This window comes from Dasypus novemcinctus, chromosome 21, assembly GCF_030445035.2.
Source record: "Dasypus novemcinctus isolate mDasNov1 chromosome 21, mDasNov1.1.hap2, whole genome shotgun sequence".
Classification (NCBI taxonomy): Eukaryota; Metazoa; Chordata; class Mammalia; order Cingulata; family Dasypodidae; genus Dasypus; species Dasypus novemcinctus.
The window spans coordinates 70,083,309-70,111,239 of NC_080693.1; the positions used below are offsets into that span (position 1 = coordinate 70,083,309).

Genomic DNA, 27,931 nt, shown 5'->3' on the forward strand with positions numbered 1-27,931 from the left:
TTAAAAGAACAATTCCTTTATTATTAATATAGATGTAGCACATGTAATCAGAAAAATATGATATATAAATTAGTGCCAAAAAAAAAGTCAAGAGGCAGAAGACTACACTGCTTATATTTGGTGAACAAACGGATTATTTAATTTCCAGAAAAAGTTAACTTTGTAAACCCTCAAAATTATTCCTCCACAGTTGAACAGTTAAAACCCATTATTCAATAACCATTTACAGAACACCCATTTACTGTGCCAGTGGTCCTGTGCTTAGACTACAGTAAGGATAGGACACATTTCTTGCTTTGAAGAACTCCACCTGTAAGAGTCTCTATACGTCCTTCAAAAACCCTTTTTTTTTTTACATTCTAAATTAGGTAACTTAAAATGCAGACATCCTAGAAACAATATGCAATGCATATTAAAAAGTGACTAAGACAAAAAAAAAGTGATTAAAATTTTCTCCTTTGTTAAAATGAGTTTCAATTCTGCTAGTCATAACAGTTTATACTCGTCTACGGTAGCCAGACTTAATGTTAAGTATTTGAAAATACTGTAGAAAGTTTAAGCATTGGGAGATTTGCTTCCATCACATTTACAACCCAATTAAACTTTACAAGGACCCTATACAGAACCTCTGTTCAAAAAGACAAAGGTCTTACATACAGAAAGACTACTCTACAGTTGTTTTTGTTTTCCTTTTAAGTGAAGAAAAGCTTTGCTTAAGGGTTGCACACTTTCATCGGAGTTAATCTGAACGACCCTACTCCTTTGGAGTAAAACTAGTGCTTACTGGTTTATGATTGTATTTAGCCTCTGGTTGGACTTCGAAAAAAATGAAAAGCTAAATAAAATAGGTGAAAGGTGCCTATCCAGGTGAACACACACACATAATACACAGAGAAAAGATAAAAGTTTGAGGGGGCCTATCCCTGCTAAAGATCTTGACTGCTTTCTGACCATGCCAGTTATTTTTCACTGCAGAAGCCATCCTCAAGGGCAATTAAAGTAGAAATCAGAGAGAACAAATTATCAATTTAAGAACTGACTGCCACTGAATTTGAGTTGCTTATCGTTTTCTCTGGCTCAAAGAACTCACAAATCAATCAGACATTTCTCTCTTAATTAAAGGTTCTTACAAATAAAATACTAAAAAAATTCTAACTCAATCTAAAAGTGAGAATCTGAAATATTCTTAACCCACATAAAATGGATCTCTAAATCAAAAAGGATTTCTTATTCTGAAGCTCAGAATTCTTATGAAGAAAAGGTTAGGGACCCACAATTTTATAATATTTAGATGTCTGCATTCTTAAATAGTTCAACCAAAAAATACAAAAAAGGACTTCTGCTAAGTTCTGCATTGCTTTAGGTAAAACTGGCTAAGCAAAAGGACCCATTATATAAAGTGAGCATGACAATTATTTAATATATACTGTTCTCTTTGGTATTTCTTTTCTTTCAGGTCTAAAGAGGGATTGGGGGAATGCCTGCTTCCCATGTATGAGTCCCGGGTTCAACCCCCAGTATAGCCTTAAAAAAAAAAAGAGAATGACTGAGGAAGTCCTGTTAACTGCCATAGTTATGACTAAAATTTATAGAGCGTGCCTATCCTAAAATGAAGACTTTCACTAATGCAAGTTAAATTAGGCAATCAGGATTCTATAAATCTGGGCTTTAAATCACTCTTGAACTTATATTTATGTACTAGAATTTATTGGACTTAAAAAAAAAACAACAAATTGTAAGCCTTCAAACTAAAATAGTTTTCAAAATGATTTACTTAAGAAAGACTTTCATTCCTAGCTCAGGAATGTTTCCAGTTACTTTTGAGAAGCCTAATTCATCACCAGAAAGACTATATTTTCAACAAAAATAATCTGAGTTTATTTCCAAGAAACAAAAACATCCATTTCTTCTACATAAAACCTTTCGTTTGTCTTAAATCCAGACAGTTGAAACTGGAAAGTCTATCATCAATCAATTTACAAAACTATTTTCAAAAAAGACTACTATTTAGTAATATAGTTCTATATCCTACATTGATTTACTCAATTGCTCATGGAGGTAATCTGACAGATAATGTATAGAAAGAGGCATTTATCAATCCTTGGGTAGGTAACAAGGTAAGTGGATGTAGGAAAAGGACAGGGTGACAGGAGATAAGCACTTCCTTCTCTGAGGATACCTTCCCCTGCCCTGCTTGTGCCTCTTCTGCCACAAGCTCTGATGACTTGGGACAGCTTCTGACTCTAATAAAACTATATTCTCCCTAAAATCACTGCTTCAATGATGACTTTTTATTAAAAGAACTACTCAAAACACATGATAAGAAATTAAGACTTTTATCAGTACACAAATAAGCTTGTTTAAAATCAGCTTACATATTTTTAAAAAATGTCAGAACCTTTCCACACCAATGTCCAAAAACTAAAATAGGTTCCTGTGAAACGTGCCGTCCTACCTAGCGAGAATCAATCAACAATGGTCCCAGGTAGTTGCTGACACATTTTTCTTGAAACTCAGAGATGGCCACAAAGAAAACACCTCTCTTGTCTGGATGAATGGAAGAGTTAACATAAAAGGGCTTCAACAAATGTCTATGAAGGAGAACTGATAATGTCAGAAGAGTTCCAGCACTTCAATTGAATATAATTCTGTATTATTCTTTTCTTGATTTAGTCTTTGTAGCTCCCGAAAACTTACTTCAATCTTGTTCAGTTCAGAATAAACGCATATCTAAAGAAAAAAAGACTTTAGAGTAACTTTTACTGAACTTTCTACATATAAACAAATCCACCATGATTACTAACAACTATTTTAAGAACAAATTTGAACTATGAATTACAATATAGGTGATGCTTGGGTAAACAACAGAACACAGTATATATAGAGTAATTACAAACCTGGGATTTCACAAACTTGTAAAGACTTATGAGTAGCCTTTTTGCTTCTGGTATCATTACCACAACAGTAAAATTGGCATCTAGAAGCAGGCATATCCAGTCCATAATCTGAAGATAAATAGGAAAAGGAAAGTTGTATTTAATTTTAGGTTAATTCATTTTACAAAGCCATAATCATATCAAGCAGTTATACAATTGTTTTTCATAGGATTACCAGTAACAAGAAATCAAATGTGATATTTAATCCAAGGGAGAATCAGTACTTGTCTCCTTATTAATTTTTTTTCCTGGTAATTATTTGCAGTTACCAAAAAAGAATTCTCTCACCATCTATTTTCAAAGACACAATATACCCCAAGGGCAGGGTGTTGTGTATGGTAGATGAGCTATAATCAACTCAAATAAAATTACTACTATTTTGTAAAAGTATCCCAAGGAGATTTACATGTTCAAAAAAGCTGGTTATCTATTTTAGGGGGCAGGAGAAGCTGATACCTATGAAATGCCTTATACCAAGATAAATTCATATATATACAAAGAGTTAAAATCAGAAAAAGAAGCCATGAATATATGGAAGAAAAACAAGGTGACTACTTTCATAATTTTAGAGCAGGGAGTACCGTAAGCATGACAAAATCATAAAGAAGCTTATGAATAAATTTTGATAGCATAAAAATTTAGAAAGCTATCATGGCAAAAGTTCCATTAAACAGATTAGAAGACCAATGACTAGGCAAAAACATTTATAATGCATTTGAGAGAAATAGGGTAAATTCCCTCATATACAAAAAAATCTATATAAGCCTAAAAGAGACAGACAGGGAATGCAATAGAAACATGGAAGGACAACCAATGTGGCTCAGTGATTGAGTGTTAGCTTCCCATATATGAGATCCTGGGTTCAATCCCCAGTCCCAGTACCTAAAAAAAAAACAAAAAACAAAAAACATGGGAGGACCTGACTAGTAGTTGACACTATCAAGGGAATGCGAGTGAATATAAGGTACCATTTGGCAGAGAGTAAAAAGTGTGACAATACTAGGGCCAATAAGGATAGGAAGAAATAAAAACCCAGACCCTGGTGATAGGAAGGCCTACTGTCACATCTTTTGGAAAAGCAATTTGGCATTTTCAAAAGTAGAAATGTGTGTACCTTTTTTTTTTCTTAAGATTTATTTTTAACTTATTTCTCTCCCCTTCTTCCCTACCCCACCCCAGTCGTCTGCTCTGTGTCCATTCGCTGTGTGTTCTTCTGTGTCCACTTCTATTCTTGTCAGTGGCACGGGAATCTGTGTTTCTTTTTGTTGCATCACCTTGCTGTGTCAGTTCTCCGAGTGTGCAGCGCCATTCCTGGGCAGGCTGTATTTTTTTCATGCTGAGTGGCTCTCCTTGCAGGGCACACTCCTTGAGCGTGGGGCTCCCTTACGTGAGGGACACCCCTGCGTGGCACGGCACTCCTTGTGCGCATCAGCACTGTGCATGGGCCGGTTCATCACACGGGTCAGGAGGCCCCTGGGTTTGAACCTTGGACCGCCCATGTGGTAGGCGGACGCCCTTTCCATCGGGCCAAATCTGCTTCCCTGCGTGCACCTTTTGATCCAGTATTTTCACTTCTGGGAATTTACATAACAGATATTTTCTCAAGGACATCTGTACAAAGATGCTTACTGAAGGTTTGTTTACAATTGCAAAAAGTGTCAACAACCTAATATATATATATAAAGGGAACTGATATATAAAGATATATCCCCAAAATGAACTGTATGCAGTGGTTAAAAAGAATGAGGCAGATGTATGTGCACCAGCCAAAAAATGTCTAATACAGTGTTGAGTGACTAAAACAAATTGCAGAATATTGTGCATGTTGATCTTAATTATGTTAGAGAAAAAGACAGAAATACAAATTTTTACATAGAAAGAAAACTGCTAGAGCTAAAATAAACTTTTTTTAAACAAATCAATTTTATTTCAACATATTAATAAAGCATACAATTCATCCAAATTGTATAATCAGTAATATCTGATATAATCACATAGTTGTACATTCATCACTTCATTATTAGAGCATTTTACTTCAATAATACTAATACGAAACAAACAAGCAAAGTCTTTACCTCTCAATGTCTCTATGCTTCCCCTGCTGTACATAGCTGTTATTTCTGGTTATTTTTGCACAGTAGCCAGACCTGGTTATCCGTAACCAAAAGTATGAAAAAGGACCTCTATCTCACTCCCTAAAGAAGAATCAACTCAAAATGGATCAAAGGCCTAAATATAAAAGCCACGACCATAAAACTACTAGAAGAGAATGTAGGGAAACATCTTCAAAATCTTGTGGTAGGTGGTGTACAAGCAATAATGGAAAGAATAAATAGGACTTCCTCAAAATTAAATACTTTTTTTTTTTTAATACCTCAGAAGACTTTGTCAAAAGGGTGAAAAAGCAGCTGACTCAATAGAGAAAATATCTGGAAATCACATATCTGATAAAGAGTTTAATATCTATTATATACATATATATAAATCGACTACTTAATTTTTTTAACTTAGTTTACAAAATGGAGAATGGCCAAATTAAGTATTTGACATACTGAAGTAAAATAACATATTCCTAAACTACAATATGTTTTAATGTATCTATTTCCCAAATAAATACTGTACTTAAAGAGGATCTACCATGAGACTCTTTGAGAATATTTTAAAATTGTCATTCTGTCGTTCTTAAGAAGTTATTAGGAACACAACTGTTATCAGCCACTCCCTCTCCTCTCCAAAGAGGTTTAAGGAAATGCTTAGAAAGGGTCATACTAAAAAGTAAGAAATTTAAGATGAATTTAAGTTTTGTAGTTTAGAGTTACAGTTCTAAAAATCTATCTACCACAACTTCAAGTCTGGGAGTGCAGACTTGTTCTTGCCACAGCTTGCTTCCTTCTTGGTTGCCAACAGACAACATACATCTGAGGGGGGCCAGCCAGAGCTCCTAACAGCATGACCTGCCACTGGGCACTGACACCTGGCATGGGGGAGGAGAGGGCTGGGGCTAAACTGACTTAGGCTCATTTCCATAAAAGCAGCTCAGAATTACCCTTACTTCAGTAAGCTAAGGACCAAGACTCTCTCCTTCCCTGACATCTCTTGGGGATAGTCCTTATTTCTTCAGACTTGTCCTTTGTATTAATGCTAACCTGATTTAACTATATGCAAATGTGAGGGGGGATAAGGTCATTAAAAAAAAAAAAAAACACTAAAACCAAACCAAAACAAAACAAAAAACTACCAAACTGAGATTCCTTCCTCACATTCAACTCCAGTGGTTGTTGTGTATGAAGAAGTAGGAGATTCATATGGACTAGGAGTCCATGAGAAATCAGGTACTGAAGTCCAGGTTCTGATACTGTAGACACCGTTTTACAGATTTTTTCAAGTACCAGGTCCAAGCAAATATATCTCACCTGGTTCAGAGTTGGAGGCTGTATTCCAGGAAGAGTCATAGTAGCATTTTCACTACACTTCAAATAAAGGAAATACAAATACTGGAGAAACAGCTGGGTGGGGATAAAAAAAAATGATAATTTATCACTTTGATAGACTGTTTTTTTCCTATAAATAAAGCTAATAAAGAAATTGGAAGAAATCTTAAGCTGCTGCAATGAACTATATATCAAACAAATGTGCCAGAATCTGGGGACACAAAAATGAGTAAGATGCAGTACATGCCATTTAGTTTGGGTTGGGAATGGGGGTGTGCAGGGAGCTTATTCTATTCATAAACTACCTACTATTGACTAGAAGACATATTCCTTCCCTTGGCAGTTCTTTTTAGTGTCTAGTCATTTACAACTTAGATGGCTGGATCTGGCCTTCAGGCTTGACATGAGGAACATGTCAAGGCCTGTCACCCAAATTCACTCCAGTTTCCTAGAGTGAATTTTTCATGATGAAGGCTGGGTGACCTCTTATTCACCTGAAAGAACTTGACAGCCTTCAGACTGCCCTAACAGCTGGCTAGCATTAAGCAACAAAACTTAAACCAGAGGAAAGCGGATGTGGCTCAAGAGAGTGTCGCCTACCACATGGGAGGTCTAGGGTTCAAACCCAGGGCCTCCTGACCTGTGTGATGAGCTGGCCCATGTGCAGTGCTGATGTGTGCAGGTAGTGCTGTGCCACGCAGGGGTGTCCCCCATGTAGGGGAGCCCCACGCGCAAGGAGTGAGCACCTAAGGAGAACTGCCCAGCACAAGAAAAGCAAAGCTTGCCCAGGAGTGGCGCCACACACACGGAGAACTGATGCAGCAAGATGATGCAACAAAAAAAGACAGGTTCCCTGTGCCACTGACAAAAATACAAGCAGATACAGAAGAACACACAGCGAATGAATGCAGAAAACAGACAACTGGGGGGGGTGAGGGGGAGAAAAATTTTTAAAAATAAATAAATTCTAAAAAAAAATTAAACCAGAAATAAAATTCTCAAAAATCTGTTTAAGAATACTTACAGTGACATGTTGTGCTGGGATATCTTTCAAATGAGGCAGAAGAAATGTTTCACTATATGCTGAATGAAGAATTGCGTTTCTAGTTAGGACTGAAGGAAAATCTTTCAATAAATAAAGGTTATTCTACTGAAATTATTAATAATTCCCTTCCCCAATATTTTTCTAAATACAAAGAAGAGCTCTATCACCAAACATTCTCCTAACCGTAAAGATCATCTGGACTACGTCACATAATATAAATAACTGGTATTTAGTCACATAATATAAATAATTGGTATTTATTCAGAACATTCATTTTTAGAATGGAACTTCTGCCCTGATACCTTCTTCTTTTTTTTATTTTTATTGAGGTACTGGGGGCCAGGGAATGAATCTGGGACCTCATATGTGGGAAGCCAATGAGCAACCACTGAGCCACACTGGCTTCCCTGAGTTGGTTTCATTTGTTTTGCTTATTGTTTGTTTTGTTTTATTTTCAGGAGGCACTGGGACCTCCCATATGGGAGGCGGGCATTCAACTGTGTGAACCACATCTGCTTCCCTGATACAGCTTAATTAAGAAAGCACGTTTAAAAAAGTTGTTTGAATGCAGCACCAAACATAATCCATTTTCAAGCAGAAACTGAAAAAAAAAAAAAAAGCAACCCTTAATTACCTAATTACTCCTTAGTTATTTCTTGGCATATGACTATATCTCTGGAAGGTGTGACAGCAGAAGAGAAACTTGTTTCAAAGGATACAGCAGAGCTGCTCTTTTTGGTATTACAGGGCATGAAGGGGTCTCCTCTTTTGTGTCCTGCGGCTTTTCATTTGACTCCTTATCAGAGTTATAGTCTTCAGGATTAAAGCCATTTTGAATAATTTGCTCTTCCATTTTCTCATCTTGTATGGTATCCCCATAGTCAAAAACTGACTCTGTGTTGATATCTGTTTCTTGAAGGCTGTCATCACTAACGCTGAAATATTTATCAAAAGGAAGACATTTTTATGAGTTCAACTAATTGGGGAAAAATTTCATTTCCTAAGCACTCGAAATTTTAGAAATCAAATAATGTAATAGATTAACAATGTGAAGGAAAAGAACCACTAGCTTCCAACTTACCTTAAGAAAATTTTTAAGCAAGCACAAGTGACTGATTCAGGAATGTCAGGGAACTGCTGTAGACAGAGCTGCAACATCTGTACATCTGTTTTTTCTAAGGCAATCTCCATTAAGCCAGGGCATAAGCTAAGAAAAAAAGTACATTCCAAATCAATTTTACCTAATAAGAAAAACCTCAGGTGCAAATAATTTGCAAGATTTTCCAGAGTATGAAAATGAGAAGTGTAAAAAAACAGATCAAGAGTTATGACTGTAAAATTTGGTGTACATAAGTATCTACCTGTAAGAAAGCACATGCGTTTGGATAACCTGCATCAGACAGTTTCGGGGATAAAATGATGGTTCTGTTTTACATCTTCCCAGAAGTCCTGTTACTATGTCCCCAATAGTAGCATGAAAGTCAGGTGTCCGTTTAATAGCCAAAAATTTACGTAGTTCTACTTCAATGTGTTTTTCTGAATTATTCTGTAAGGGCAGAATTAAGAGCTCAGTTTGCTACATTAATAAATGTTACTCTGAATTAAAAGTTCCTAGCTCAATAAATTCTCAAATTACTAACAGTATTCATATTTCTGTGAAACTGGAATTGATACTATATTTTGCTTTGCAAAAACAAACTGCAAAGAAAAAATTAATTCAAGGACTTAAAAATCAAAATCTTCAGAGACCTGGCACATAGCAGACAAAGAATTTTTAAAAATGGTCCTAAATATGCTCTAAGAGCTAAAGGAAAACATGGACTAATGTAGCAGTTTGATATAGTTATAAATTCTAAAAATAGATAATGGATTGTTTGTAATCTGGTCTATTACTGGGCATGACTGAGTTATGATTAGGGCTGTGATTGGGCCACATCATTAGGGCACTGAGTCCCCACCCCTTGGTGGGTGATGACTCACAGAAAAAAGGCATGGCAAAGGACAGAGTTGGAGCTTTTGATGCGAGGGTTTCTGATGTTGGAGTTTAATGCTGAAGTCTTAAGCTGGAGCCCCAGGAAGTAAGCTCACAGAAAAAGAGAAGCCAGCGCCAGGAAGAGAGGAACTCCTGAGCCCTGGATGAAACAAGCCCTGGGAAGGAAGGAACCTTGAACCGAGAGAGAAGTAAGACCTGGAAAGGAGGAACCCAGGAAGCATGAACCCCTGCAGCCGTTGGTAGCCATCTTGCTCCAACACATGAAAATAGACTTTGGTGAGGGAAGTAACATATATTATGGCCTGATATCTGTAAGCTCCTACCTCAAATAAATATTCTTTATAAAAAACTAACCAATTTCTGATATTTTGCATCAGCACCCCTTTGGCTAGCTAATACAACTAAGAACTAAGGAAATGAGGAAAATGATAGATGAACAAAAAGAGAAAGAATATTATGAAAAGGGACCAAACTTTGAGCTTCAAACTGTGAGCTGAAGACCATAGAAAGAAAAATAACAAATTCCCTGGAAGGTCTGAAGAGCAGATTAGAGCTGGCAAAACAAAGAATCAAGAGAATTTGCAGATAAGACAAATGAAATTATCCAGTCTGAAGAGCAGAAAGAAGAATGAAGAAAACTGAGCAGAACCCAAGGAATCTGTAGGATACCATCAAGCATACCAACATATGCACTGTAGGAGTTCCAAAAGGAGAAGAGAAAAAGGGGGAGAGAGAATATTCAAAGAAATAATGGCTGAAGACTCCTCAAATTTAACAAAAGCCATGGGCATATACATCCAAGATGGTCAGCAAACTCCAAACTGGATAAACCCGAATGGACTCATGATGTAGCAGTTTATAATCGAACTGTCAAATGCCAAAAATAGAGAGAGAATTCTGAAAGTTGTAAGAAGCAACGTGTCACAAACAAGGGAGCCGCCATAAGATTAAGTGCGTATTTCTCATTGGAAACCATGGAGGCAAGAAGGCAGTGGGATGACATGTTTAAAGTGCCAATAGCAAAAAATTGCCAACCAAGAATTCTACAGCCAGCAAAACTGTTATTCAAATGTGAAGGGGGAAGTCGATGTGGCTTAACTGACAGAGCGTCCGCCTACCATATGGAGGGTCCAGGGTTTGATACCCAGGTCCACCTGACCTGTGTGGTAAGCTGGCCCACATACAGTGCTGCAGCGTGCGAGGAGTGCTGTGCCACGCAAGGGGCAACTCTGCACAGGGGAGCCCCACATGCAAGGAGTGCGCCCCGCAAGGAGAGCCACCCCACATGAAAAAAATAGCACAATCCGCCCAGGAGTGGTACTACACACATGGAAATCTGAAGCAGCAAGATGATGCAACAAAAAAGAGATGCAGTTTCCCAGTGCCACTTGTTAATTCAAGCAGATGCAGAAGAACACATAGCGAATGGACAGAGAGCAGTCAACAGAGGGGAAGGGGGGAGAAATAAAATAAATCTTAAAAAAAAAAAAGTGAGGGAGAGATTAAGACATTTCCAGGTAAATGAAGATCTCTGGTGAGGTTAATGACAGGGGTAAATATAAATGTCAATACTATTGTATTTCAGATTTATAACTCCATTTTATACTTCCTAAAAGATCTAAAAAGCGATTGCATAAAAAGTAATGACACATCACTGGTTTTGGTCTTTAAACGTACACGCATGTGACAAGAACTACATGAAGGTAGGGTCATGGAGGGGTACAGGAACACAGTTTGTGTATACTTTATATAAGTTAAGTTAGTATGAAAGAAAACAAAAGTGTTATAGATTTGGAAGATAAAATTTAAGCCTCATAGTAACTACAAAAAAAATATCAGAGAATATGCAAGCTCATAAAGACATAACTTAGGGTAGGTTGCCAGGGAATAGGGAATAAATACATAATGAGTGCAGAGTTTCTGTTTGGGAAGATGGGAAAGTTTTTTTTAATAGAAGGTGGTGAGGATACTGCAACATGACTAATCCCAACTGAATGATATGCTACGGCAGGGTCAGGATGGGAAGATGTATGTTATATACATGTGTTTCAACAACTAAAAAAAAATCAACTAAAGAGACAATGACAATTAAATGCAAAACATGATCCTCAATGGGATCTGCAGGGGAGGAGAAAATCTCAAAGGCATATTATTGGGACATAAGAAAATTGGAATATAAAATGTACACTTTATATCAATGTTTTATTTTTTTAACTTGATGACCCATTTAAGGTTACATAAGTAAATGTCCTTGCTTTTATGAAGTGTGCATGGCAATGTTCAGTGTTAGAGGAGTATAACGTATAATCAACACTCAAGTGTTCAGAAAATCAGTTGATAAGATAGACGGATGGATGAATAGCATAATGGCAAATGTGGCAAAATGTTAAAATTGGTGGATCTGGGGATCTGGAGTCGAGCAGGGGTGGGCTGGAGTTATCTGTATGGGGTTTTATTACCTTTGTAACTGCCCTATAAGTCTGAAAGCATTTCAAAATAAAAAGTTAAAAAAATTCAGGAGGCTCTAAATTATTCATTGCACAGTGAGATACTGAGGAGGCCATGACCATGACATAGACCTTTAAGACTGTAGTGAGAGTCAAAGTATTAGACCAACTCTGGCAACTCCTTAAGCTATTATGCAAATGTTATAGTTATCATAAAAATAAGATACAATGAAAAGTAGGTGGGATTTCTTTTAACCACTTGAGCTCATTTTTCCTACTTCTAATATATTTTATTTACCTTTACAGTTGATAAAAGTTGTTTGGATGCTAGAACCTCTGGCTGTACACTCACTTCAACTTTTCTTGTCCTTAACTGGAATTCAGTAAATTGATTAGGATATCAAAGCAAAGCAAAAAATCCAATATACAAACAGAATAAGATGAAACACCCAAATAGACTAACAAACTTTTGCTCTCTAATCACAAACCTGTTTTTTTTTCTTTTCAATTTTCTAGGAGGTAAGAGGAATTGAATCTGGGATTTTGTACATGTGAAATAGATGCTCAACCACTGAGCTTCACCTGCACCTGAGCTATACCCACTCCACTAGCACACTTTTGCTCTCTAATCCTTAACTTTTTTTTTTTTTTTTGAGGTACTGGGGATTGAACTTGGGACATTGTATGTAGGAAGCTGGTACATAATCACTAAACCACATCAGTTTCCCTACAAATCATCTTTAACAGTATATTTTGTGGTAGGGAAAAGTGGGTTTTTTAACAACTTTCAAAAATATTTTAAATTTTTAAAGATTTTCTGTTTTAAACACAAAATAAAATCTCTACATTCAGGAAAGAATTGCTAATTACAGTTTAGTCCCTTTTCATACCTGAGTTTTAACACACAAAATACACACACACCCATAGAAATTAACAGATTATATGTCATTTTTGGGTATGGGCTATGTGATTACTAGACTCAAGCTTCAAATTCAGCTGTTATCAAGACCAGTTATAAGAGTTTTATAGATATGAATCATTAAAATAATTCAACATCTGTACTACTATATTTATTTGACTATTAAACTTACAATTCTCTTTGACTGCTTTGAATTCTGTGATACAAATCCACATCCTTGAGATGTTTCCCAGTTTACAAAATGGGGCACTGTATGAGTACCTAAGAAAACATGAAACACATTATTTTTCAAGGTTTTTTTGTCTATTGGTATTTGCCTAACCAACAATAAATAACAACCACACGTATTAGGTTTAAGAGAGCTTTAAAATTCACATAATGCTACTAATAACATCAAAAAAGTAAATCATAATATAGTAAGAGGGCGTATGCCCAGCAACATGAAGCCAAGATGAGGCTATCAATAAACCAGGGAGGGTAGAGGCATTACTGATCTTGCCTTGGGGATTATCTCATGGCCCCAAAGTTAGAAGTATGCTGGCTGTTCAGAAAACAGTGTAGGGAAGCAGATGTGGCTCAAGTGACTGAATTCTTGCCTACCACATGGGAAGTCCCAGGTTTGCTTCCCGGAGCCTCCTGGAGAAGATAAGCGAGACAAAGAGGTGGCACAATGGGCAACACAACAAGATGACACCACAAAGGAGAGACAAAAAGGAAAGACAACTAGAGACACGACAAAAGCAAGGAGCTGAGGTGGCTCAAGCAACTGAGTGCCTCTCTCCCACATGGGAGGTCCTGGGTTTGATTCCTGGTGCCTCCTAAATAGAAGACAAGCACACACAGTGAGCACATAGCAAATAGACACAGAGAGCAGAGAGTGAGTGAAAACAATGGGGTGGGGGAAGGGAGATAAATAAAATGAATCTTTAAAAAAAAACAGTGTAGTTCCTCAACCTGGGTTTTAATCTGCAATGTGGATTGTCCCCTAGGTCAAGGACGTTTCTATGAACAGCGGCAAATTTCAAAATTAAGATCAGGCTCTGTACATTCAGAGCAATGGGAATGTAAATTGCAAACTGGGAGTTAATGGTTTGTGTTAATAAAACAAACATATAAGTAAGTTCATACCTGGATCTGGAGTGTGCTTGAGTTTTCCAAGAGCACCTGCTAATGATGACACTTCACATTTGTATGGAATCACAGTTAGATATTTTCCATGCAGCATAAACAAATTTTCCCCATAATACCACAGCTACAAAAAATTTATCAAAAATGTAAGCAATTTCTTTCTCTTTGGAGATCTGATTCAACAAAGCCTTTTAACTTATAACATGATGTGAGCTATATAAGTAGAACAGAAAAAGACAAGGCAAATGTAGGCAACTTTCCTTAAGAATCTCCTATGTGCAACATAGTAACTGCAACAGAGTAACAGCTCTTATTTTTGCCCAAGTCTGAATGATGCACAATTTAAAGGATATTTTTGACTCATATAAATGACCGATATATACATTTAAAATCACAGAACCATCTTAATACTGTCAGTATTACTCATGAATTAACATGACAACTACCAAGACTATGGTAATATGGGTAAGCTGTTATATAATGCACTCAATGGAAAAAAAAGCTCAACTATAAAATTGTCTTTACCTTATGAATACAATTATGAGATTGTAAAAATAATACAATTATATGAACAGAAGACTTGGAGGAACATGGACATTTAAAGTGTTAGAGCACTGGAATGGGGAGTGGTTATTTAAAATTATTTGTTTAAATATAAAATAAAATAATGTGCTGAGAAGCCTCGTACCTCTAACTACAATTAGCAATAGCATACTTTTGCCTTGATTTACAGTTTATTCTCATATGAATATTCATTCACCAAACAATATTTATTGGGCACCTTTGCAGGCACTAAAGACACAATGGAGAATGAGACAAGGATCCCTGTCTCAGTAAGTTTATAGGCTGGTCAGCTTAAATTTCAATTCTTAAAGAATTCTTTATGTAGAAGAGTGGGTGTAGCTCAGTGGATGAGCACTACTTTGCCTGTATAAGGTTCTGGGTTCATCCCCAGTGCCTCCTTAAAAAATTCTTATGTAATTTTATGGAAATGTTTAAGATATATAACCTTAAAAGACTACTTTATTGGGGTAAAGTAATAGCCATGGGATATAATTCAAAATACCAAAATAAAAAGACTTTTTAAAAAGTTATTCTATTAACTAATTATTCTCCCCTGATCTAAAACTGGCTACAATTTGTCTTTTCAAGTGGCTAATATAGAGAAATGATTAAAATAGTAACCGAGGTCGAAATAATATTTCAGGTAAAAAAAAAATGTTTATTTTACTCATTGACTGCCAAAAACAGACCCAAAGAGGTCTCTTCTCTTACAGCATATTTATCATGTACAACAATATAAATTTCAAGAAATCTCCAAACACAAAAACTTACTTGACCACTGGTCCCTTGTGATAATTCTTTTGAAGTCTGGAGTGTTTGAAATTTTATGTTCCATATAGAAAGGCATTCTACAAAATAAGACAATACAAATTCAGAAGTTCCAAGCATAAATATATGATACTCTGGGGAAGGCTAAGTCTTGCTTTATTAAATGTAAACATGAGTAATGAAGACACTGATGGCTATAAAAGTTCAAAGAAATGAGGACTCATAGCAGGCTGTGGTAGGTGGAAAGGTGGAGAGGGTGGGCTCTCAGTGAGAGAGGTCTTAAAGAATCACTGGTTAATGTCCAGCAATAGGAGAGTGGTTAATTATATTGGGGCACATCCACTCTCAATGAAATACTATGTAACTGACAAGGAAAAAAGAAAAATAAAAAAAAAGGAAGCTACATGAACATAACAGTGTACATGGTATATCACAATTTATGTAAAATGAAGAGGGGGAAAAAGAATATAGGTAACAGTGTTTGCTCATATACACATTTAAAAACTCTGGAAAGATACATAAAAAACTGTAATAGTAGTTACTGGTTTTTGGGGGGTGGAGTGGCAACTAGGAAGAGGGAAGGTGGGATTTGAGAGAGGAGAATCGCAAAATGGTAAAGTGGTTAAGACAGAGGCTGCTGGAGTCAGACTTGTTTCAAACCCCTGCTCTGCCACTTAATGGCTGTGTTATCTTTTTATCAGTTAATCCCTCTGCCTCATGGTCCTTTTAGCAGTTTGATAGTTATGAATTCCAAAAATTGATATTGGATTGTTTGTAAACTGGTCTGTACCTGGGCATGATTAAATTATGATTACAGCTTTGACTGGGCCATGTCAGTAGGGTGTTTGGTCTCCACCCCTTGGTGGGTGGGGACTCACAGATAAAAGGCATGGCAAAGGACAGAGTTGAAGCTTTGATGCTGGAGTTTTGGTGTTGGGAGTCTTGAGCTGGACACCTGGGAAGTAAGCACACGGAGGAACTTGGTCATGAGGGAAGAGAAGCAAGCCCCGGGAAGAGAGGAACCCTGAGCCCAGAGAGAAGCAAGCCCTAAGAAGAGAGGAACCCTGAGCCCAGAGAGAAGCCCCAGAAAGAGAGGAACCCAGGAAGCCTGAACCCTGGCAGACGTCGGCAGTATTCTTGATCTAAAGGGGGCAAAAGACTTTGGTGAGGGAATGTAACTTATGCTCTATGGCCTGGTAACTGTAAACTCCTAACCCAAATAAATATCCTTTATAAAAGCCAACAGATTTCTGGTTATTTTGCATCAGCACCCCTTTGGCTGACTAATACAGTCCTTATGTGTAAAACAGTATCTTCCTCACAGAGTTGTTGTAAGGAATGAGTTAAAATGTAAGTGATTAGAAATAGTTTCTGGTACATGGTGACTGCTTTATTTTAATTATTATCATTTATTATAATTTGGTTATGCTTTTTGATAACTGAACAATGCAAACATAATACCTATTCTTTTTCTTTCCCTCCACCACCCTGTTGTTTTTTGCTGCCTGTGTCCATTTGCTGTGTGATCTTCTGTTATCTATTTCTATTTTTGTCTTCTCTTCTCCTTTTTCTCCTCTAGGATTCACCAGGTTTCAATCCTGGGGATCTCTGATGTAGAAAGGTTCCCTGTCACTTGTGCCACCTCAGTTCCTGGTCTTTGCTACACCTTGCCTTGACTCTCCCCTTCGTCTCTCTCTGTTGTGTCATTCTCTTCCTGCATAACTCACTTGCACGGGCACTTGGCTTGCCACGTGGGGACACTTCTTTTTTTTTTAACCAGGAAGCCCCAGGGATCGAACCTGGTCCTCCCATATCGTAGGTGGAAGCCCAATCATTTGAGCCGCATCCGCTTCACCATTTTTAAAAAAAATAAAATATTTTAAAAAGTAGTAGTGAAGAATGGGTGAGACATAGACTGGTAGAAAGTGGTAGAACACATGACATAATGGAGTCAACCTACTTGGCTGAATTCCAGTTCTATTACTTAGTTACTTAACTGTTCTATGCCTTAGTTTCCTGATGTGCAAATTGGGGACGATAACTGTACCTTCTCTTATAGGATTCTTTGGAGGATTAAATGACAGAAATAATAAGATGAAGGAACTAGTAAATCTTAATGTTATTATGTAGGAAAAACACAGGAACAAAGTATAGGGAAGCAGACATGGCTCAAGCAACTGGGCTCCTGTCTACCATATGGGAGGTCTACAGTTTGATCCCTGGGGCCTCCTGGTGAAGGCATGCTGGCTTGCATGGTAAGCAGAGAGCTGGCCTGTGTGGAGTGCTGACCCATGTGGCACACTAGCCCATGCAGGAGTGCTGGCTTGTGCAGAGAGCTGGTGCAGCAAGATGATGCAACAGAAAGAGACACAGAGGCGAGACAATAAGAGACGCAGTTCACCAGGGAGCTGAGGTGGTGCAGGAGACTGAACACCTATCTCCCACTCTGGAGGGTCACAGGATCGATTCCCAGTGCTGCCTAAGGAGAAGACAAGAAGACACAGAGGAGCACACAGCGACTAGATGTGGAGAGCAGACAGCGAGAGCAAAACAATGAGGTGGGAAGGATTAAATAATCTTTAAAAAAAGAACAAAGTGCACAGGTAAAGATGGCATAGCAAGCTTGAGGTCAATAGGGAGAATCTGGCCTAAATGACATAAAGGGTTTTTGGTCAAAAACTGGGAGAAGAGGTTGTTAGAAAAGGTGGATGGGGTCTAGACTGCGGGCAGACCTGAATTCTGAGTTTTATAGTTTTGGTTGGGAGTCCCAGACCTCGCACTGACAAGAAGCAACTGTGTTCTTCTTGAAGACTCCAAGTGTGTGTGTGATAGGGAAAGCTGTGCCACACAGGGGTATCCCCCACATAGGGGAGACCCATGCACAAGAAGTGCGCCCCTCAAGGAGAGCCACCCCACGTGAAAAGTGCAGCCCGCGAGGAATGGTGCTGCACACACAGAGAGCTGACACAGCAAGATGACACAACTAAAAGAGACACAGATTCCCGGTGCCCCCACGAATACAAGTGGAGGGAAGCAGACTTGGTCCAGTGGATAGGGTGTCTGCCTACCAAATGGGAGGTCTGTGGTTCAAACCCCAGGCCTCCTTGACCCATGGGAGCTGGCCCATGTGCAGTGCTGATGTGCACACGGAGTGCCATGCCACGCAGGGGTGTCCCCTACATAGGGGAGCCCCACGCGCCAAGGAGTGCACCCCATTAAGGAGAGCCGCCCAGCTCAAAAGAAAGTGCAGCCTGCCCAAGAATGGCGCCACACACACGGAGAGCTGACACAACAAAATGATGCAATAACAACAAAAAAGAAAAGACAGATTCCTGGTGCCGCTGATAAGGACAGAAGCAGTCACAGAAGAGCACACAGCAAATGGACACAGAAAGTAGACAATGGGGGAGGGGGGCAGAGAAAAAAAAAGAATACAAGTGGACACAGAAGAACACACGGCGAACGGACACAAGAGAGCAAACAATGGGGGGGTGGGGGGAGGAGATAAATAAAAATAAAGTTAATTTCTTAAAAAAAAAAAACATTCAAGAGACTAAATTAGGGTGGCAATAAGGAAATGAAAAAGAAAGGGAAGACTTAAAGGTATGCTTTGAAGGAAAAATCTGAAAGATGCCTTAGTCAACTGGATTTCAGTTACCCTTAGAAGCTGGTAGTGAAGCTCCCAGGACTGCTATGTGATTTTGATCCAGGATGCTGACCGCGACACCATTTCTAGCATTATCAGACACAACAGCCTTGAGCAACAGTGATCTAACTGCCACCTGGTTTTTGTCTGGGTCACTTGGATGTATTGGTATCAGGGTTTCATATATGCATCCATCAGAGCCTATTGGAAATAAATATTTATGCTCATTATTGGGAAAAAAACAGTTCTATCTCTATTACAGGTTAAGTGTATTTGGTAGTTTATAAACTTTTACCAAATTGATAAAGGAGCCACCAGAAAAATAATAAGAAGTGCCTTCACAATAATATCACTCTATGCCTTCCCTTAAAGAAATGTTCCCAACGGGGGGGGGGGGGAGAGTCATATTAATAAAAATCTCAGTAAGGAATGTCACAATAACCAAGTTATAAAACCTGTAAATGCTTGCAGTAACTTAAAACATTGAGAGGGGACTGCCAGGAACACAATCTAGTTCTTTCACCCTGAAAACCATATGTGGTTTCTGGGTTTTTATAGGTCACTCAGTTTTAGCAATTTCATGTGCTTTTGCCAATGTTACATGAAGATTTAAGTTTGTCTTACTGGTTAAACTTTAAGAAAACCTTAAAGTTTCATCAAAGGCCTAACTGTATTCTAAAGACATTCTATGGAAATGATGGGATAAATGATGGGAATCATTTTAAGAATAGCCACTGCAAACATTTAAAAAGTTCACAAAGAATTTTAATTGTGATATTACGGAACGGTTTCCTAAATATTGCTCTCCCTCCCCCTTAACCTTCTCAAAATACCTTCAAAAGAAGCAAGACATGAAGAATGGGGAAAGGTTTTTTCAGTTTTGTTTTCACCCCAGAAGCATCAGACTGTTATACTTTAGGCCATTACATAGAGGTAAACTCCAAGGCATTAAAAAGTATATGAAATGGCCAGCTAGCAAAGGACATGGCTGTTCTGTTAATCCTCTTTGCCCACCTGACTCAGTCACTGTTCAAAGGACACCAAGTCTATGGCTGGAAAAGAGGGACAAAGAGACCATTCAATGCTAACCTCATATATTTTATGCCCCATGAATTACACTATCAGAGAACTAGGTCTTACTATGATAAAGATAAAAAAGCGCAATTTTCTTTTTTATTGGTAGTATTATTTATAGGACATACTTATTGGACAATGTTAAGGATACAAAAGCTACAGTAATGATGTTTAAGAACTATGCTCCATTTGAAGATCTTCAATAGCCCCTCAGAATACAGTACCACCTGCTGAGAAGCACTGACCTAATGCATTCCAGACAAGGCAAAGCAAACAAAATGAAGGGATGTTTGTAAGGAAGCACTACAAAACTAAAAAAACCTAAAACACTAACCAAAAAAATACACACTACTCTAAAATATTCCTTTATATACAATCTCTGAAAGTTTAAAGAAAAAAAAACGTACTTAACGACTTCAAAGAGATGAACTTCCGATCCACAGATGCAGTAAAACTCTGTACAAAAGATTTTTCTTCTTGTCCAGATAAGAGTGTGTATTTGCTTAAGACGCGTGAGTTAAATATTTGTACATAAGCAAAATAATTTCCATTCTGCGAAAGACATTAATTTTATAAATATTTTGATTTAAACCAACTATGTTTAATGTTGAAACTAATAGTTATTGCCTCATTCTCATTATTTCAATAAGTACTTAAAAATCTCTTTTCCAACTCAAAGTTATAAAATGATTTAATTTGGAAATAGAAATAATGAGAAATAGACATTTTAGTAATTCAAAAAAGAAACAAAAATCAATACTTAAAATGTTTGAGAGAAATACTAAAGCCCTTACTTTTAGTTTTAAAAGTAACATAGATGAGTTTGGAATTTTACAAAATGAGCCAGGAACCAAAGATATCACTTACTTTTTCAGTAATAAAAATTAAAACAGGATGCTTAAACACCATGAAAAACTTTGTCCACCTAAAAAAGAAAAAGAAAAATTATAGAATACAAACTCACCAGTTGAGAGAAACAGAATAGTGATCTAAATTTAAGGGGGTGTCTTTTATTACACATTTTTTAGGGTTGAAGAGGCATCAGAGAACACAATTCAGTGTTTCGTTCCAAGAGGTGGTTTGAAAGTGGACAGCATTACCGCCCCCCTTTTATTTTTCAGAGTCACTTTTTTTCTTTTCTTTTGGAAGATACATAGATCCCAAAAAATGTTACATTAAAAAATATAATCAGAGTCACAGTTGCGATGACTGTTCTGAGGGAAACATTAGGATCTCATTTGCCTTCTACATTTGACAGAAGGAACGAAGCACAGGAAGGTTAAAAGTACTTTAGCCAAGCTGGCATAGCCAGTTTGTGGCAAAGTGGAAATTAAAACCCAGATCTTCTACCTGTTTTTTTTGCCTGAAGATTTCTCCCAGACACAGTTGCTCACACTCTAGAGGCACTCATAAGGTTTAAGATATAGCTGGTCATTATCTACATTTTTCACTCATGTGCAAGTCTTTGCTTTAACTTTTAGAAATTTAGTTGCTATCAGATAGACCTGGAAAGGCAGCAAGTTAACTGAAATAATGAAGGTCAGATAGATGTGAAATCATGAAAATTTGCTTCTATTATCTGGATGAGGCTCCCCCCCCCCCCCAATTTTCCCCTAGACTCTTTCTGGAAATCAGTATCATGATTTTATTAACAAGCTTCACTTTTCTTCAGAAGAATAGGAGCTTGGCAGCCAGGGCAATATGAAAGGAACAGAGATTTTGGTCTTCTGGGCTTGTCCACTTTAACTTCAGATAGCCCTCACTAACCAGTTCCCTGTCTTTAGAGCAAGACTCACATGACCCTTACAGTTTCCTCAATCATCCACCACTCCAGAGGCTTTTTGGTTATGTTATTTTAGCCAATGTCTTCTAAGTGGCTTTTAGTTACATTAGTTTATTTTTTAAATACAATTTTAATGAAGTATATAATTCTTACGTGAACATACATAAACAATAAGTTTATAGTAAAAGTGGAAAACTTACAAAACAAACATGCATATCACCATATAGGGCACCCATACAAAACCACACCACCTCCTTGCACTTTTATAAAACTTCTGTTACAAACTATGAAATAGCATCATCAAAATACTTAAATTACTTTTGAAATGTTTTTCATCAAAATATCTATGAACAAGGCAAAATCTTTTTTTTCCACCAAAATGAATGTGCTTACTGTAAAAATGTATTTAAGTAAAATATACCGGGTAAGCGAATTTTGCTCAACAGATAAGAGTGTCTGCCTACTACACGGGAGGTCCAAGGTTCAAACCCAGGGCCTCCTGACCCGTGTGATGAGCTGGCCCATGCGCAGTGCTGATGCGTGCAAGGAGTGCCATGCCACGAAGGGGTGTCCCCCACGAAAGGAGTGCATCCCGTAAGGAAGCCCAGCGTGAAAAAAGTGCAGCCTGCCCAGGGTGGCGCTGCACACACACGGGGAGCTGATGCAGCAAGATGACACAACAAAAAGAGACATAGATTGCTGGTGCTGCTGACAATACAAACGGACACAGAAGAACACACAGCGAATGGACACAGAGAGCAGACAACTGGGGGCAGGGGGTAGGGAAGGGGAGAGAAATAAATAAAAAATAAATCTTTTAAAAAAGATATACCATTATTTTTTACTCTTTATAAATTGATTTATATTTACATTTAATATAAATGGAATCATACAATATGTTACACAATATATTTAGTTCATAATAGTGCCATCATACAGTATTTGTCCTTTTGTGTCTAGCTAAAGCAAAATATTTTATGAAAAAAGACGTGGGGCAGGAAACAGATGTGGCTCGACCAACTGGGCTCCTGCCTACCATATAGGAGGTCCAGGGTTCGATGCCCAGAGCCTCCTGGTGAGGGCAAAATGGCACGTGTGGCAAGCTGGACCACGCAGCGAGCTGGCCACGCAGAGTGCCAGCCCATGCTGGAATGCCGCCCTGTGCAAGAGTGGCCCCGAGTGAGAATGCTGCACAGTGCAGGAAAGCCACCCCACGCAGGAGTGCCAGCCGATGCTGAGAGGTGGCACAGCAAGATGATGCAACAAGAGACACAGAGGAGAGAAAATAAGAAGACGTAGAAGAACATGGAGTTGAGGTGGTGTAAGACAGTAATTGCCTCTCTCCCACTCTGGAAGGTCCCAGGACTGGTTCCCAGAACCACCTAATGAGAATACAAGCAGACACAGAAGAACAAACAGTGAATGGACACAGAGAGCAGGCAATGGGGGGAATGGGGGATGGGGAGAAATAAACAAATCTTAAAAAAAAAAGATGAGGGGGAAGCAGATGTGACTCAAGCACTTGGGTGCCCATCTCCCAGTGCCTCCTAAAGATGATGAGCAGACAACAAGTGGACATAATAAGTGGACACAATGAGCAGACAACAGATGAGAGAGTCATGGGGAAGAGGGAAGATGGGAAGCAGATGTGGCTTAAGCGGCTGAGTGCCTGCTTCCCACAAGGGAGGTCCTGGGTTCAGTTCAGAGTGCCTCCTGAAAAAAAACAGAAACAAAACAACAAGCAAAAACAAACAAAAAAAACAACACAGGGAAGCCAATTTGACTCAGTGGTTGAGTTCCAGCTTCCTACATGTGAGTTCCCAGGTTTAGTCCCCAGGCCTCAGTACCTCAAAAAAAGAAAAGATGCACAATGCATTTTCATTTTAGTATAAATTCACTTAGAAGCATTGGAACTTACTTAATCACTTCTCCATCAGAGATAACAGTTTCAATTTTCTGCTGGGGCTCTGCAAGCAAAGCCTCTAAACCACGGACTGCACCTGCCTTGAAGAGCACCAGTGGTTCTGTCCCTTGTATTGAATGTATCCTGTGTACCTCAGCTGACAACTGCAAGAATGTAGGAATTATTTTAATTTTAATTTTAAAACCATTACCACCTAATAAAATAAAACAAAGACAGTTACAGAATGCTTATTTTTCAAGGTCGGATTCGTTTTTATTTTGATTTAATTTTCCTTTATAACTATGTATTGTTCCCAAGTCAAATCTATAAATCAAAATATATTTAGAAATCTAACTTCTGCTTCCATTCCTCCATCTTATACCTTGCTCTCCTAAGTATCCATCTTTATATATTTTTGGTTTGTCCCTCCATTGTGCTTTTTTCCACAATATAAGCAAATATTTATATATATGTTCATACTTAAAGGTAGCATATACTCTTTTCTGCAACTTTTTTTTTTCATTTAACAGCTTATGCTGGCAATCACTCCATAGCAATTTACAGATATTCTTCATTTAAAAGGCCTGAGTCTGAAAGTAAGATTGCATAATAGTGATGAACAGTCAGAACCATGGATTTGGGCCTGGAACAATTCTGCTTCCAGAATTTACAAAAATTACTCACCCTTTTGGCCGGTTCACTACAGGCCAACTAAAAAAACAAGCAAGCCCCCACTATCACCATAAAAAACAAAGCACCTAAAATTTTGAGCATGGTCAGGGTCAGTAAGTGACAACACAACTGGCATGCTTCACATGTAGGAGGTACCTGATAAAAAGTCACGGACTAAATGACGGAAATATGATTACTGTTTCTTCACATATTAAATAAAATATTATCAAGTTATTTAGTCTCTCTCAGCCTCAATGCCTTAGTTGTGAAAAAGGGGGTAACTACTACTTTGCAGAGTTGCTGTGAGGATTAGCAATAACAAATGTGAAGTGTTTACAAGTACCTGAAGCTCAAGAAATGTTCGATAAATAGTATCTCTCATCATTTGATCTACACTTGATCTACACATTTCATAGAGAGTTAAATCCTGAAGAGGTAAAGGACATGCAATATACACTATGAATGCTGGAGCTAAAGCTGGAATCAGAGTCTCCCAAAACTGGAGGTGGGGAGAAGTACAGATAAAGCCACTAGTGCAGGTATAAGCAGCTCTGGTGTCAGATGAAGACTGCTGCCACAATTTTAACTACAGCTTGCAAGCTCAAGAAATTAATGCTGATGTGGGGTCAAAAAACTCCACTGGGGGAAGCGGATTTGGCCCAGCAGTTAGGGCGTCCGTCTACCACATGGGAAGTCCGTGGTTCAAACCCCGGGCCTCCCTGACCCGTGTGGAGCTGGCCCACGCAGGAGTGCCATGCAACGCAGGGGTGTCCCCGCGTAGGGGAGCCCCACGCGCAAGGAGTGAGCCCCGTAAAGAGAGCCGACCGGCACGAAAGAAAGTTCAGCCTGGCCAGGAATGGCACCGCACACAGAGTTGACACAACAAGATGACGCAACAGAAAGAAACAGATTCCTGTGCTGCTGACAACAACAGAAGCATCAAAAAACAAGCAGCAAATAGACACAGAGAACAGACAACTGGGGTGGCGGGGAAGGGGAGAGAAATAAATCTTTAAAAACAAACAAACAAAAAAACTCCATTGTTACTAAAAGGCAAATGAGAAGAATGAAAAGGTATATTGTAAGATAACGAAAATGAAGAACTGATTGCAATCTTTATGCTCCTTTTCCCAGAGGCACTAAGATAAATAACCCATACTATGGTACACATTCCATTTCCCTCATAAGCTAAATAAATATGTTGGAAAACAAGATTTACCGTAGCTTTAAATACTTTATCCAAGTTTACATCTTCATTATTCCATATTCTCAAAACCTTAAATCAAAACACAAATTAAAAAGGATTTTATTCTCCTTTAAACATATAATAAACATGAATAGTTAATAAATCAATATCTGATTTGTGTTGTCTGTATTATCACACAAAAGTTTTAAACTCACCTTATCATTGTGAACAACAATATACTCTCCAGTTTGAAAGTTGCATACAGCTGGACATGTTATAATTTGACCTTGCTTAACTGACCAGCTGCCCAAGGGTTTGTGATCAGAAACCTAATGAAATTAAGATTAACACATAATGTTCAAGAAGTCAATTTAAGGCATTAAAAGCAGTTAAACTTGGGGAGCAGATGTGGCTCAAGTGGTTGAGCTCCTGCTTCCTACATGGGAGGGCCCCGGTTCAGTCCCCAGTGCCTCCTAAAAACAAACAACAAATGAAAAGCAGTTAAACTTACAATTAAAACAAAAGAACTCATTAGTAATAAAGACACTATTTAACAAATTTCCTAAACTAAAAAAATAAATTTTTACAAAGAAATATAAATACAACTAAGTTTGTAAAATAAAAAATAAAGCAAATTAACTAACAATACTTTAATAAACAGTAAAGTTTTAAAAAGTGTTTCCACTTTACCTTTGAACACCAAAATAAGTATCAGCCTTTTGAACAAACAGACAATTTGAACAGGAATATGGTAAAGTAGGTACCCAGCAACTGGGATAATGTCAATTCCAATGACTGTACTGTCATCTGGGAACGGCAAAACCGCAAATCTACTTGATAGGCCAGGTTAAAACCAACAGTGTCATTTAAGCAGAGGAGCCACAACAAGCAACAGTATAGGCAACTGATGGCAGCCTGTTCACAAAACTTGAAAGTCGTCAGCTAACTTCTTAAAGACACGGAAAAATATATTCAGCATCCCATATAAAACTTTCTAAGAGACCACTAATGCAGTGTTGGTTAGAGGGCACACTGAATCCAGTCAGCAATCAAAAAAGGGTCGCAACGTGCAAGTTACCCGGGACTCAGTTCTGGTTTCACAACATAAACCAGAATTGCCAACAGACATGTCACTCAGAACTAAGTGACACCACGCTACCAAGTAAGCCAAAAATCACTTTTCCCAAGGAGAGGGAGATGAAATCACTGTTACCATCCTGTCAATGTCATCCTCTCTCACTCTACCAGTCTTCGTTCGACTCTTCCGTGGGCAGATGGGGTGAGAGACCCCAGGAGCAGATCTTAACAAGACCATCTCCTGGAGATCCGAAGCCAAAGCACTGGCCTCCTCTCCTTTCGGAGTCCAACCCACGTGCACTTGCTCTGCCTCCCCATAACTCGGAAATACGCCTCTCTCTACAGGAAAACCACCGAGGCAGAGTCTAGTTCTCATTCAGCGTTCCGGATACCAAGTTGCTCTCCACTAAGCCGCTTCCAAGATCTCCTTCCGAAGTCAGTGAGAAACCCGAATCTCCGGCTTCAGGCCCAAAAAGGGGAGAAGTGGCAGCAGGGCGCCCGACCTTATCATTCTTACCTTATAGAGGATGACGTTCCTACCGCTGTCCGTCACCAGAAATTGGTCTGTCTTGTCGCTACGCTCCACGCCTAGGAGTCGGTCAGGCCCGGCGCCCAGGGGTACTCCGGCCAACGTGAACTCTTCCTCCAGGGCCGCCATCTTGGGCAAACCTACGAAAGACTGCGCATCCTTCCCGGCAGGCCTCGCTCTTACTCTCGCGAGAAAGAAGGGACCCGATGGGCGGGCACTAGCAAAAGGAGAAAAAGACTCATGAAGCCTGCGACCCCTGGCGGGCGGAGGGAGCAACGGCCTTATGCCAGGGGCGGGGCCTGGGGACCTGATCGGGCGTGCGCTTCTAGACTCCGCCTCCTCTGGCAGCTTCTCTTCGCTACACCCGGATGTATGCCTTTCGAAGGGACTGTCGGGCCCGGGCCGTCTTTTGCTCTTGTGAAGGAATCCGCTGCGTGGTGTTCAAGTTTACAGACTTGGGAGATTGAAGGGTGGTCTTGGGGCGTGACAGAATATGAAAAACCAATTTATTTTTTAACTTTATGTGACCCTTTTAGGAATTCTTTATCCTACCTAGGCATTGTGCAATAATATGCCAAAGGAAAAAAATCTTGCTACTAACCCAGACGACCGTAAATGAGTCCGGAAAGAAAATGAAATACCCGATCTCTCCAGCTTCTCAGAACCCACCACAAATGTCTATTCTCTGTCGCCTTGCAGGCCACCCCGGTTGCCTCCTCAGCTTAGAGGAAATTTAAACTAACCTGGGCGAGTATGATGAAGGCTGTTTAAGGCAAGACTTTATTTGTGGGAGGGGTTTATAGTTCTAAGATCAGTGTGACTTAACTCAG

At 38.7% G+C, this 27,931-nt stretch overlaps 1 protein-coding gene across 2 annotated transcripts; it reads right to left on the reverse strand.

Moving 5' to 3' along the window:
• On the reverse strand, positions 1 to 27,372 carry NOL11 (nucleolar protein 11). 2 transcript variants are annotated; one of them, XM_058284573.2, is made up of 18 exons: positions 27,090 to 27,372; positions 25,711 to 25,824; positions 25,529 to 25,585; positions 23,653 to 23,801; positions 20,819 to 20,876; positions 20,359 to 20,503; positions 18,890 to 19,078; positions 15,235 to 15,311; positions 13,900 to 14,023; positions 12,944 to 13,032; positions 12,151 to 12,225; positions 8,774 to 8,958; positions 8,494 to 8,619; positions 8,132 to 8,347; positions 7,392 to 7,470; positions 6,350 to 6,442; positions 2,898 to 3,005; positions 1 to 2,730 (listed from the first exon to the last, which is right to left on the reverse strand). In XM_058284573.2, exons 1-18 carry the CDS (start codon positions 27,228 to 27,230, stop codon positions 2,614 to 2,616), a joined length of 2,142 nt encoding a protein of 713 aa, XP_058140556.1. In that variant the 5' UTR covers positions 27,231 to 27,372; the 3' UTR covers positions 1 to 2,613. The 2 variants fall into 2 exon arrangements, with proteins under 2 accessions (XP_058140556.1, XP_058140557.1); XM_058284574.2 differs by lacking the exon at positions 6,350 to 6,442 and having other exon boundaries at positions 27,090 to 27,266.
• Between the last annotated feature and the right edge of the window lie 559 nt (positions 27,373 to 27,931).

Bases quoted from the DNA above. Each gene is read 5' to 3' on its own strand.
- NOL11 (XM_058284573.2), bottom strand. From the start codon at position 27,230: ATGGCGGCCCTGGAGGAAGAGTTCACGTTGGCCGGAGTACCCCTGGGC. The intron at 15,312-18,889 runs GTAACTGAAATC...CTTATTTTGTAG, and splicing joins TTCACTACCAGCTTCTAAGG to AATGCCTTTCTATATGGAAC. The intron at 8,959-12,150 runs GTAAATAAAATA...CTGCCCTTACAG, and splicing joins AACTTTTATCAACTGTAAAG to AATAATTCAGAAAAACACAT.